The sequence below is a fragment of the Eubalaena glacialis genome, chromosome X, assembly GCF_028564815.1.
Source record: "Eubalaena glacialis isolate mEubGla1 chromosome X, mEubGla1.1.hap2.+ XY, whole genome shotgun sequence".
NCBI classification, from domain to species: Eukaryota; Metazoa; Chordata; class Mammalia; order Artiodactyla; family Balaenidae; genus Eubalaena; species Eubalaena glacialis.
Genome location: NC_083736.1, coordinates 119,454,085 through 119,466,626, shown reverse-complemented (window position 1 = coordinate 119,466,626; position 12,542 = coordinate 119,454,085). Strand labels below are relative to the sequence as shown.

Genomic DNA, 12,542 nt, shown 5'->3' with positions numbered 1-12,542 from the left:
TAAGGTAGTTATCGAGATATATGTTCCTATTATCATTTTCTTAATTATTTTGGGTTTGTTATTGTAGGTCTTTTCCTTCTCTTGTGTTTCTTGCCTAGAGAAGTTCCTTTAGCATTTGTTGTAAAGCCGGTTTGGTGGTGCTGAATTCTCTTAGCTTTTGCTTGTCTGTAAAGGTTTTAATTTCTCCTTCGAATCTGAATGAGATCCTTGCTGGGTAGAGTAATGTTGGTTGTACATTTTTCCATTTCATCACTTTAAGTATGTCCTGCCACTCCCTTCTGGCTTGTAGAGCTTCTGCTGAAAGATCAGCTGTTAACTTTATGAGGATTCCCTTGTATGTTATTTGTTGTTTTTCCCTCGCTGCTTTTAATATTTTTTATTTGTATTTAATTTCTGTTAGTTTGATTAATATATGTCTTGGCGTGTTTCTCCTTTGATTTATCCTATATGGGACTCTCTGCACTTCCTGTACTTGATTGACTGTTTCCTTTCCCATATTAGGGAAGTGTTCAACTATAATCTCTTGAAATATTTTTTCAGTCCCTTTTTTTTTCTCTTCTTCTTCTGGGACCCCTATAATTTGAATGTTGGTGCGTTTAATGTTGTCCCAGAGGTCTATGAGACTGTCCTCAATTCTTTTCATTCTTTTTTGTTTATTCTGCTCTGCAGTAGTTATTTCTACTATTTTATCTTCCAGGTCACTTATCTGTTCTTCTGCCTCAGTTATTCTGCTATTGATTCCTTCTAGAGAATTTTTAATTTCATTTATTGTGTTGTTCATCATTGTTTATTTGCTGTTTAGTTCTTCTAGGTCCTTTTTGAACGTTTCTTGTATTTTCTCCATTCTATTTCCAAGATTTTGGTTCATCTTTACTATCATTACTCTGAATTCTTTTTCATGTAGACTGTCTATTTCCTGTTCATTTGTTTGGTCTGGTGGCTTTTTACCTTGCTCCTTCATCTGCTGTGTGTTTCTCTGTCTTCTCATTTTGCTTAACTTACTGTGTTTGGGGTCTCCTTTTCACAGGCTACAGTTTCGTAGTTCCCGTTGTATTTGGTGTGTGCCCCCAGTCGGTAAGGTTGGTTCAGTGTGTTGTGTAGGCTTTCTGTTGGAGGGGACTAGTGCCTGTCTTCTGGAGGATGAGGCTGGATCTTGTGTTTTTCTTGACCTGACCGCATCTGATGGTGTGTTTTGGGGGTATCTGTGACCTTTTTATGATTTTATGCAGCCTCTCTGCTAATGGGTGTGGTTGTGTCTCTCTCTTGCTAGTTGTTTGGCATAGGGTGTCCACCACTGTAGCTTGCTGGTTGTTGAGTGGAGCTGGGTCTTAGCGTTGAGATGGAGATCTCTGGGAGAGCTCTTGCCGTTTGATATTACATGGAGTTGGGACGTCTCTGGTGGACCAATGTCCTGAACTCGTCTCTCCCACCTCAGAGGCACAGGCCTGACACCTGGCCAAAGCACCAATATCCTGTCAGCCACATGGCTCAGAAGAAAAGGGAGAAAAAAAGAAAGAAAGAAAAATAAAATAAAATAAAGTTATTAAAATAAAAAAGAATTATTAAGAAAGAAGAGAGCAGCCAAACGAGAAAACAAATCTACTAATGATAACAAGTGCTAACAACTATACTAAAAAAACAAAAAACAACAACAAAAAAAAACCGGACAGACAGAACCTTAGGATAAATGGTAAAAGCAAAGCTATACTGACAAAATCACACAAAGAAGCATGCACATACATTCTCACAAAACGAGGAAAAGTAAAAAAATATATATATCATTGCTCCCAAAGTTCACTGCCTCAATTTTGGGGTAATTCATTGTCTATTCAGGTATTCCACAGATGCAGGGTACATCAAGTTGATTGTGGAGATTTAATCACTGCTCCTGAGGCTGCAGGGAGCGACATCCGTTTCTCTTCTTTGTTCGCACAACTCCTTGGGTTCAGCTTTGGATTTGGCCCCAGCTCTGCATGTGGGTTGCCTGAGGGCATCTGTTCCCTGCCCAGATAGGACAGGGTTAAAGCAGCAGCTGATTAGGGGGCTCTGGCTCACTCAGGCCAGGGGGAGGTAAGGGTACGGAATGCGGGTCGAGCCTGCAGCGGCAGAGGCCAGCGTGATGTTGCAACAGCCTGAGGCATGCCGTGTGTTCTCCCAGGGAAGTTGTCCCTGGATCACGGGACTCTGGCAGTGTCGGGCTGCACAGGCTCCCAGGTGGGGAGGTGTGGATAGTGACCTGTGCTTCCACACAGGCTTCTTGTTGGCTTCAGCAGCAGCTTTATTGTTTCATGCCCGTCTCTGGTGTCCATGCTGATAGCAGTGGCTTGCGCCTGTCTCTGGAGCTCATTTAGGTGGTGCTCTGAATCCCCTCTCCTCGGGCAACCCAAAACAATTGTCTCTTGTCTCTTAGGCAGGCCCAGAGTTTTTCCCGGACTCTCTCTCGGCTAGCTGTGGCACACTAGCCCCCTTCAGGCTGTGTTCACGCAGCCAACCCCAGTCCTCTCCCTGGGGTCTAATCTCCAAAGCCCAAGCCTCAGCTCCCAGCCCCCACCCATCCCGGCCAGTGGGTGAGCAGACAAGCCTCTCCAGCTGGTTATGCTGGTCGGCACTGATCCTCTGTGCCGGAATCTCTCCGCTTTGCCCTCTGTACCCCTATTGCTGTGCTCCCCTCCATGGCTCCAAAGCTTCCCTGCCTCCACCCCATCTCCACCAGTGAAGGGGCTTCCTAGTGTGTGAAAACTTTTCCTCCTTCACTGCTCCCTCCCAGAAGTGCAGGTCCCATCTCTATTCTTTTGTCTCTGTTTTTTCTTTTTTCTTTTGCCCTACTCAGGTATGTGGGGAGTTTCTTGCCTTTTGGGAGGTCTGAGGTCTCCTGCCAGTGTTCAGTAGGTGTTCTGTAGGAGTTGTTCCACATGTGGATGTATTTCTGATGTATGTGTGGGGAGGAAGGTGATCTCCACGTCTTACTCCTCTTCCATCTTGAAGGTCCTCCCCTCATTTTTACAGTTTTCATTGAATTTTTTACAATATTGCTTTTGTTTTATGTTTTGTTTTTAAGGCCGCAAGGCATGTGAGATCTTAGCTCTCTGACCAGGGATTGAACCCACATCCCCTGCATTGGAAGGCGAAGTCCTAACCACTAGACAGCCAGAGAAGTCCCTCATTTCAGTTATTGTGTTGTTCATCACTGTTTGTTTGTTCTGTAGTTCTTCTATGTCCTTGTTAAACATTTCTTGTATCTTCTCAATCCGTGCCTCCCTTCTGTTTCTGAGATCTTCATTCATCTTTACTGTCATTACTTTGAATTCTTTTTCAGATAGATTACAGATGCAGGGTTTACCAAGCCGATTGCAGGGATTTAATCCACAGTTTGTGCAGGTGCAAGGAAGAGATTTCTGTTCCTCTTCCTTAGTCGCACAGCCCCTGGAGCTCAGGTTTGCTTTTGGCCCCACCTCTGCATGTGGGCCACCCTCAGGCATCTGTTCCCTGCCCAGGCAAGAGGGGCCAAAAGCAGTAACTGATTGGGGCACACTTACTTGCTCAGGCTGGGGAAGGATAAGGCGGCCACAACTAGGGCATGTGCAAAGTGCCTGTGGCGGCAGAGACTGGAAGGAAGTTGCAACAGCCTACGGTGTACTTGCTCTGGTGGGAGTCCCTCCCAGTGCCCACAGAGGCAGGGGCTGGCATGTGGGGAGAGAGTCCGGGATGTAGGCTCCGCCTCTTGCACACCACTCAACAATGGTGCCTCGTTTCCAAGGCAGACCACGCTTCCTCTAGGAGCATTCCCGGCCATGGAGCTCCTCACTCCTGTCCCCGGAGCCCCTCACTCCCATCCCCTCAGGTTTTCTCCAAGCAGCCAATAGCGGTCCTCTCCCTGATCCACTCTCCTAACCCCACACTTTAGCGCTCAGCCCCTGCCACCATTGGCAGATTCCCGTCTCAGGCTGGGGCACCCAGGGCTTTTTCCCAAGGAGGCTTTGGCATGAGCGGCATGCGTGGGCCCACCGGGGCTGTGCAGCCAATGGAGGCTTTGGCAGTGTCAGCGCTCAGGATCTTGAAGCCTGCACAGATGGAGGAGGCCTTGGCTTGAGGAGCAGGCGAGCCTGTTCAGATGGGTGCCCCCCCAGTGCCCACGGAGGCAGGGGCCAGTGAGGGGGGAAAGGGTTGCAATGCTGACCCCGCCCCTTGCGTGCCACTCAACAGTGGCATCTTGCTTCTATGGTGGCCCAGGCTTCTTCTGCAACTTTCCCAGTTGTGGGGCTTCTTACTCCATCCCTTCAGGCTGTCTCTTCACAGCCAATAGCTGTCCCTTCCCTGGGTCCACTCTCCATACCCCACTTTCCAGCTCCCAGGCCCCCACTCTACCAGGGGACACATGACTCATGCTGGGGTGTGCAGGGCTGCGGCACAGACCATGAGCACAGTTCTTACTTTGTCCTGCCTTCCACAGACTGGTTACTGCATTCCCCTCCGATTCCCCAAAGGTCTCTTTCTGTCCCAGCTGATTTCCCCACTGTGAGCGGGGCTTTTCTGAGTGCAGGAACCTCTTTTCACCTTCAGCTCCCTGCCAGGGGTGCTGGTCCCTTCCTGTTTCCTCTTTTCTTTTTTTCTTCCTTTCATCCTATGCCGTTACGTGGGGATTTTTCTTGTCCTTTTAGGTGTCCTAGGTCTTCCACTAGTGTTCAGCAGGTGTTGTGTGAAAATCATTCCATTTGTAGATGTATTCTTGATATACTTGTGAGGTGAGGTGAATTTCACGTCCTCCTATTCCGCAATCTTGACTACTCCCTCCCAAGACTCATATAATCTTAAGTCATTCTTTCACAATGAGTTATTTAGCACCTACTTTGCATTTGGCATTGCTTTAGGCATTTGGGATACATCATTGAACAAAACTGACAAGATCCTGCCTTCTTGGAGCTTACATTGAAGGGGTGAGGAAAAGACACACAAAAAACAATAAACATAATAAATAAGAAAAGTTTTTAATAGATTAAAGGTGGCAAGTGTTGAAGAAAACAAAAGTAGAGCAGGATAGGGAAGCTGGAAGTGCTGGGTGTGGGGTGAGGGCATGTTGCAAAGCTAAACAGGGGTGCAAAGACTTGAAGGCATAGGGCTTAGCAACACTGATATCAAAAGGAATACATCTATGCCAAAAGTACATCTAAGACCTCACCTGTTACATTTCTAGTTTAACTTCTATATTACATGTATATCCTTATATATATTCTTTATATATCTCATATGTTTTCATAGAAAAAAATACACCAAAATATCACAATGGCTATCTGTGGAAAGTGGGATTGTGGTGATTTTTTTATTTTATCTTTTATATAGTTTACTGTATTTGCTAAATTTTATAACATGAGTAGGTCCAGTTTTATTATCAACAATAAAACAATATATGATTTTTTTTAAAATGTGAGGTTCATTCAAAAGTGATTATTCAGAACACAATCAGTCAATCCATAATCAAAGAAAGGGTCTTGTTCCCTACATCAAAAGATTAGTTAAGGAATATATCTTTGCATGGAATAAGTCAAAATAGAGTATTCTGAAAAATGAAGTGTTAAGGGGCTGTGTGTTCTTAATGACTCTTTGCTTTAATTGATGTATTTTTAATTTTAAAAAATTTCAATTATTTATTTAATTGAAGTATAGTTTCAATGTTTCAGGTGTACAGCAAAGTGATTGTTTCACATATATATATTCTTTTTCAGATTCTTTTCCATTATAAGTTATTGCAAGATATTGAATATAGTTCCCTGTGCTATACAGTAGGTTCTTGTTGTTTGTCTATTTTAAATATAGATGTGTGTCTCTCTTAATCTCATATTCCCAATTGAGTTACCCCCCTTTCCTCTTTGCTAACCACTAGTCTGTTCTCTAAGTCTGCGAGTCTGTTTCTGTTTTGTAGATAAGTTCATTTGTGTCATAGTTTAGATTCCACATATAAGTGATATCACATGATATTTGTCTTTCTCTGTCTGACTCACTTCACTTAGTATGATAATCTCTAGGTACATTCATATTGCTGCAAATGGCATTATTTCAACCTTTTTTATGGCTGAGTAGTATTCCATTGATATATATATACCACATCCTCTTTATCCATTCATCTGTTGATGGACATTTAGGTTGCATCCATGTATTAGCTATTGTAAATAGTGCTGTTATGAACATTGGGGTGCACGTATCTTTTCAAATTAGAGTTTTCATTTTTTCCACATATATGCCCAGGAGTAGAATTGTAGGAACATATGGTAGTTCTATTTTTACTTTTTTAAGGAACCTCCATACTGTTCTCCATAGTGGCTGCACCAGTTTACATTCCCACCAACAATGTAGGAGGGTTCCCTTTTCTCCACACTCTCTCCAGCATTTATTATTTGTAGACTTTTTAATGATGGCCATTCTGATTGGTGTGAGGTGGTACCTCGTTGTAGGTTTGATTTGCATTTCTCTAATAATTAGTGATGTTGAGCATCTTTTCATGTGCCTGTTGGCCATCTGTATGTCTTCTCTGGAGAAATGTCTATTTAGGTCTTCTGCCCATTTTTTGATTGAGTTGTTTGTTTCTTTTTTATTAAGCTGTATGAGCTGTTTGTATACTTTAGAAATGCTTTAATTGATGCTTTAAATTATATATCCAATATCAGTCCCTGATGGTATTGGTTTAAAAGGTATTCATCATACAGAGTCCTGCTTAAGATTTTATGTTGAACATGATAAAGGAGAAGGAGAAATTGGGGAGGGAAAGGAGGAAGGGGAGGATAAGAAGGAAAAGAAGAAAAAGAAGTAGAAGGAGGAGGAGAAGACAGAGAAGAATCTAGTGCTTCTAGACTTTTTAATTTCCAAATTTTTGTAAACTGATACTTTTGTAAAATAAAATAAAAACTTCATAGCAATGTGAAATTGCTCTATATTTCTAAATGTTTGTCTCAGTTTCTAAACTTATCTCACCTCAATCCCTCTGCTGACCAGTAACAAATAGTTTTGTGATTAACATAGGTCGGCAAACTACACATTGAGTGCACTGACTGGACTATTGTGGTGTCACAACAAAGCCACAAACCCAACCCTGAAGGCGGAACAAAGAGCTAGGTTCATTCAACCAGACAATATAACTGGGATATGTTTTAGCAGTATCAGATGCATGAAAAGCTTGAAGTTTCCTCCATGATCAAAGGTTAAGATATTACACAGTACAGAATAAAAGAGCCCAGGTATCATGTCTTAAGTTTCATAACCACACCTCAAATCCTCATATTCTTGTGTATGTTGAATACCTGATTTTCTTTATGTTTCTCTTGATTTATTTTGGACTCCTGGCACCTACCCAGTGTGGCACTTTAACAGCCTTCTGTCTCAGAAAGTTTTAACCTCTAACATGTTCTATATCATCAATGGGGGTAGCTAGGAGGCAAAAGTTAGTATACTGTTTCATGAATTGTATCAATGGGACACTAAGCTCAGAGAGATTAATTGAGTCATCTAGTATTACTCAACAAGTCAGCAGAGGATACTAAAAATAAATTTTCTGTTTTGAGAGATGACAATTGTTTTATTCAATTTGGTTTACTGAATACCTACCCTGTTTCAGGCATTATACTAGGCTAGAGCTACAGAGACTAATAAAACATAGTTCCTGTACACTGTAAAGAGTTCAGATCATCTTGGATAACACTGACAAATATCCTTATAATTATAATTAATTGTGATAAGTGATACAATAGCAAAATAAAGTGCTACAGGATCCTAGAGGAGAGAAGGGAATAATTTTACCTAGAAAGGTGGAGGAATTATGAAATAATTCACAGAGAATGTAAGACCTGAGATGGAGCCTTTAAAAAGTGTCAAATGTCTGTAGGAAGAGAGAATGGAACAGATATTCCAAGGAGAGGATGTAACATGTACAAAGACAAGAGTCATGCAAATCCATACACTGCCCAAAGAATGACAAAGTGTCCAGTGTACCTGGGATGTAGGGTGTTCAAAAGATGGTGAGCAGGTAGGGAATGATGATTCTTACTTCTGGAAATGTAGGTGAGTGCAGGTGGTAGAGGATCTTAGATGCTGAAGAACGTAAGCTTTGCTGGGGAGCCTCTGTAGGGCTCAGAGAAGGACAAATGACAGGATTGTTTTTGCCTTAGTTTGTTTATCTTCTATTAGTGCATCTTTTTTCTTGCCTAGTACATGAGAATGATACAGTATTCACCCCAAAATATTAGTGTGAATCAAGTCATTGTTTGGAAGTTGTGAATTTCAAAATGGTATTATCTGTAAGATATTTTGAACTATTGTCATCAATGTTTTCTTCCTTCCTTCCTCTTTTCCTCCCTTCCTTCCTATCAATGATCTAGCATGTAGGGTTTTGTAGAGGGGGAAAGGAGGCACCAACCACAAATTAGAGACCAATTAGTAAGTACTGACTACAAAGCCATAAGCTTATTCAGGTAAAACTCTGTTTGTAAATTGTGAAGGACTGTGGAGTAAAGGAGCATTTTTGTTTTGTTTTATTTTGGTATTATTTTTTATGGAGAGATGAGTCCAATCTAGAGTCTTGGACCTGTATTGGGGGCAGGAAATGGATGGGAAAGAAACTACCATGGTGGCACAGTAGCCTGAGGCTTTGGGTCCTCTGTGTGCTCATCTAAGTCTAAGAAGTTGATACAGGTGTTTCTTACGGCAGGGATCACCATCTCCAGAAATAGATTTTCCTGATGAGTAGTCTCCTCAGTGCTCCTTTCATGTCCTTGTTCCTTAGACGATAGATGAAGGGGTTCATCATGAGAGTTACAACCGTATACATGATGGCAGCCACCTTATCCCTTTCTGCTGAGTAGGCAGAAGATGGAGGAAAGTAGACCCCAACAATGGATCCATAGAAGAGGGCCACAGCTAAGAAATGGGAGCCACAAGTGGAGAATGTTTTCCACTTCCCCTTAGCTGAAGGTATCCTAAGTACAGTGCAACCAATAAGGGAATAGGAGACAAAAATGAAGGTGAATGGGATGAAGATAACTGATCCCCCAATGACTAGGATTGTCAAATCATTGATCTGGGTGTCTAAACAAGCAAGCCTTAAAATGGTTTCCAGGTCACAGAAGAAGTGTGGGATTTCTCTCTGATCACAGAAATTCAAGAGGCCCAGCAGACTGAGATGCAGTACTGAAACAAGATTAGAGACAACCCATGGAGTCACTACCAGCAGGACACAACCCTTGGGACTCAGTAATGCAGCATAGTGTAATGGGTGACAGATGGCAATGTTCAGGTCATATGCCATGGCTGCCAAGAGGAAATTGTCCAGGTCCACCAGCAACATAAAAAAGTACATTTGTGTAAGGCGCCCTGCAAAAGAGATGATTAGGCTCTGGCTTTGGATGTCTGCCAACATTTTGGGGATTGTAGTGGTTGTGAAGCAGATGTCAGTGAAGGACAGATTGGCAAGGAAGAAGTACATGGGGCTGTGGAGGTGAGCATCATTGATAATAGCCAGGATGATAAGTAAGTTTCCCACTATGGTAACCAGATACATGCACAGAAACAGCGTAAAGATGTGCTGCTGCTGTTCAGACACCACTGTGAGTCCCAGGAGGAAAAATTTGGAGATAGTTTGGTTTCCTTGGTGCATGATTTTGCTGTGTCTAAAACAGGAAAAATTCGACTTCACCGTAAAATGGTAACATGACACAAAATCCAGTCAGAGGACATTGTACCATATTATAGAAGTGAATCAAGCCTTGGAACCAGATAGTCTTGTGTCTTATTTTCTGCTTACCAAAATACAAGCTCCACAAGGGCGTTGATTTTATCTACTATGTTCAATGCTATACACCAGTGTTAAAGACAGTGCCCGGCACATAGTAGGTGTTCATAAATATTGGTTGTATTTATACAAGAATGAGTAAATAAATTAAAAAAGAAATATTTTGAATTTACCATTCAGTATCTTCATGACTGTTACGTGTGCTTTTCTAAGCTTATTTCATCAATTTTAAAATGTGGCGAGTACCCACTTTATAGGATTTTTGTGAGGATTGCAAGGACATATGTAAAATGCCCATATCTGTATTTTAGCTATTGCTGAACAAATAGTAGCTGATATCATTCACTACTTTGGAAAAATCACAGACTTTAAAGGCAAAAAGAAACCTTCAGAGAACATCTAGCTGAGCCTCTGTCTTTAGGCAGTTAAATATTCAATATGCATGCGATGGTTTAGCTGATCATGTTTTAGTGTTCCAGAGAGAGAGATGCCACACTCTACTTCCAGCACCTGATCCAAAATGTTATCCTTTAAGTAATTAGCTCTTCCTCAGATCTTTCTGAAAACTTCCCAGTTTTTACTTCTCAACAAGGAAAAATTAGTTATTTGCCATAAATGCTGCTGAAGTCATGCAGGGGTGTCCACTGAATTAAGCAATGCAAAGGTAAGTGTCCTTAACAAGACTATTTATAGTGGAGCTGATTGGGCATAAGCCACAATGAAGAAAGTTTTGGGATAACACTTTTAACAGCGAGTGTTTATTGAGGACTTACTATGTTGCAGTTGCATGCAAGTGCTAAGTGCTTTACATTGATTATTTTATTAAATATTCACCACAACTCTGTGAGCTGAGTAGGTCTACTAAGAATATGTTCCATTTACAGATGAATAAATCAAGAATTAAAGAAGTTAAATAATTTGATAAGAGTGATGCATAGCTATAGTGTAGTGGAGTGAGGATTCTGAGCTCAGTTAGTCTGACTTCAGAACACTCTTACTTAACAACTATGCTCTATTGCTACTATATTGCTTACAGCTTCATGTTTGTGAAGAGCATCACCTATGTTCTAGGCACATAAGAGCTTGCTCAGCCAAAGTCACAAAGCTAGCAGGTGGTGGAGCTTGACTTTGAATCTTGATGCCAAAGAGTTTTTGCCATATCTGTATAAGTCCAAATGAGAGCAAATGGGCTAACAAATGGGAAGCTTTGTCTTTGCTTATTCCAGTTTGTACCTTATCTATGCTGCTGTGAGATCCATTTTACACACTTGCTACTTACTCAAAAATCTGTATGTCTTGGGCTTCCCTGGTGGCGCAGTGGTTAAGAATACACCTGCCAATGCAGGGGACACGGGTTCGTGCCCTGGTCCGGGAAGATCCCACATGCCGAGGGGCAACTAAGCCCGTGCACCACAACTACTGAGCCCGCGTGCTACAACTACTGAAGCCCATGCTCCCAGAGCCGGTGCTCCATGGCAGGAGAAGCCATCACAATGAGAAGCCCGCGAACCACAACGAAAAGTAGTCCCCGCTAGCCACAACTAGAGAAAGCCCGCGCGCAGCAACGAAGACCCAACGCAGCCATAAATAAATAAATAAATAAATAAATAAATAAATAAATAAATAAATAAAACCTATAAAAAAATTAATTCTTAAAAAAAAATCTGTATGTCTTCATACAACCTGCCCAGTCTAACACAACTGCATTGCCATTGTATAAATTCACACACTTCTGCTGGTTTGCTGTTTAACTTCATACAATCTGCAAAAAGAGGTTAGCAGAACTAATTAACAGTTGGAGCAAAATTGCAGGAGAAATGTTGCACTTACTTAACAACACAATTTCCCCCAAGTACTATAGCAGTTCTTATTTGCATACTAACAAATAGATGTGCTGATTATAAATCAGGCAGGATCAGTTCTGGTGGGACCTCTGCTAGGCAACATTTAGCCATTTCATATGTACAGAATGTACTGAAAATAATAAAGTGGCATATTATTATGTACATGTAATATAGGCTTTTCACTAATGCAGACTGTATTAGCAAAATTTGACAGTCCACGTTTCTGATTTCACCTTCAAACACCGTATCAGTCAATTCCATTTAACTGCATGTTCTCATCTACTATCTCCTAGGTGGCACCATCTTTTACAACCAAACACATAAGTATCTTCAGGTTTTCAACCCTTGTATATTCAAGTCACTAATTTGTGACTTGAATCAAGGCACAATACTCTTGTAGTGAACTTGGGGAACAAACATTTGTGTATTTGGGTTGGGGATCCCCCTCCTTTGGAACTTACCTAAATGTTTTGTGGCTATTTCCAAAGCTTTTCCAGAAAAAAACAGTTCCACTTCCTCCACTCAAAAAATGGTGATTTTCCCAGCCACAGATGTGAACCTTTTCTCTTTCTAAATACAGAAAAAGACAGAGGAGAGGGCTGAAATAAAACTGAAAACCTCTACTGGTGGTGTTGTCCCTGCTGCTGTATTTAGAAAAAGATCACCCTAGGGCTCAGGACACAATTCTCTAGGCTACTCATTAGAAACCACTCTCAATTCCATCCTCTACAGATGAAGTCCTCTCTACTGGGATATATTGATACTCACTGATTTCTTGGGATTTATATATATATATATATATATATATATATATATATATATATATATATATATATATATGAATAGAAAGTAAGCCTTATGTCCCTGTTGTATTTTTACTCTAGTTAGAAAACTAAAATATCAACTTTTGAAGAACTTCACCTTCC

General features: G+C 41.3%; 1 protein-coding gene across 1 annotated transcript; it reads right to left on the bottom strand.

The window, feature by feature from the left end:
- Positions 1–284: 284 nt before the first annotated feature.
- LOC133082703 (olfactory receptor 1361-like) lies at positions 285–9,637 on the bottom strand (the record flags this gene model as incomplete). The annotated part of the gene is made up of 2 exons (XM_061179424.1): positions 8,730–9,637; positions 285–303 (listed from the first exon to the last, which is right to left on the bottom strand). Coding segments are annotated over exons 1-2 (927 nt in total), but the record flags the coding sequence as incomplete, so codon positions are not given.
- Positions 9,638–12,542: the final 2,905 nt, after the last annotated feature.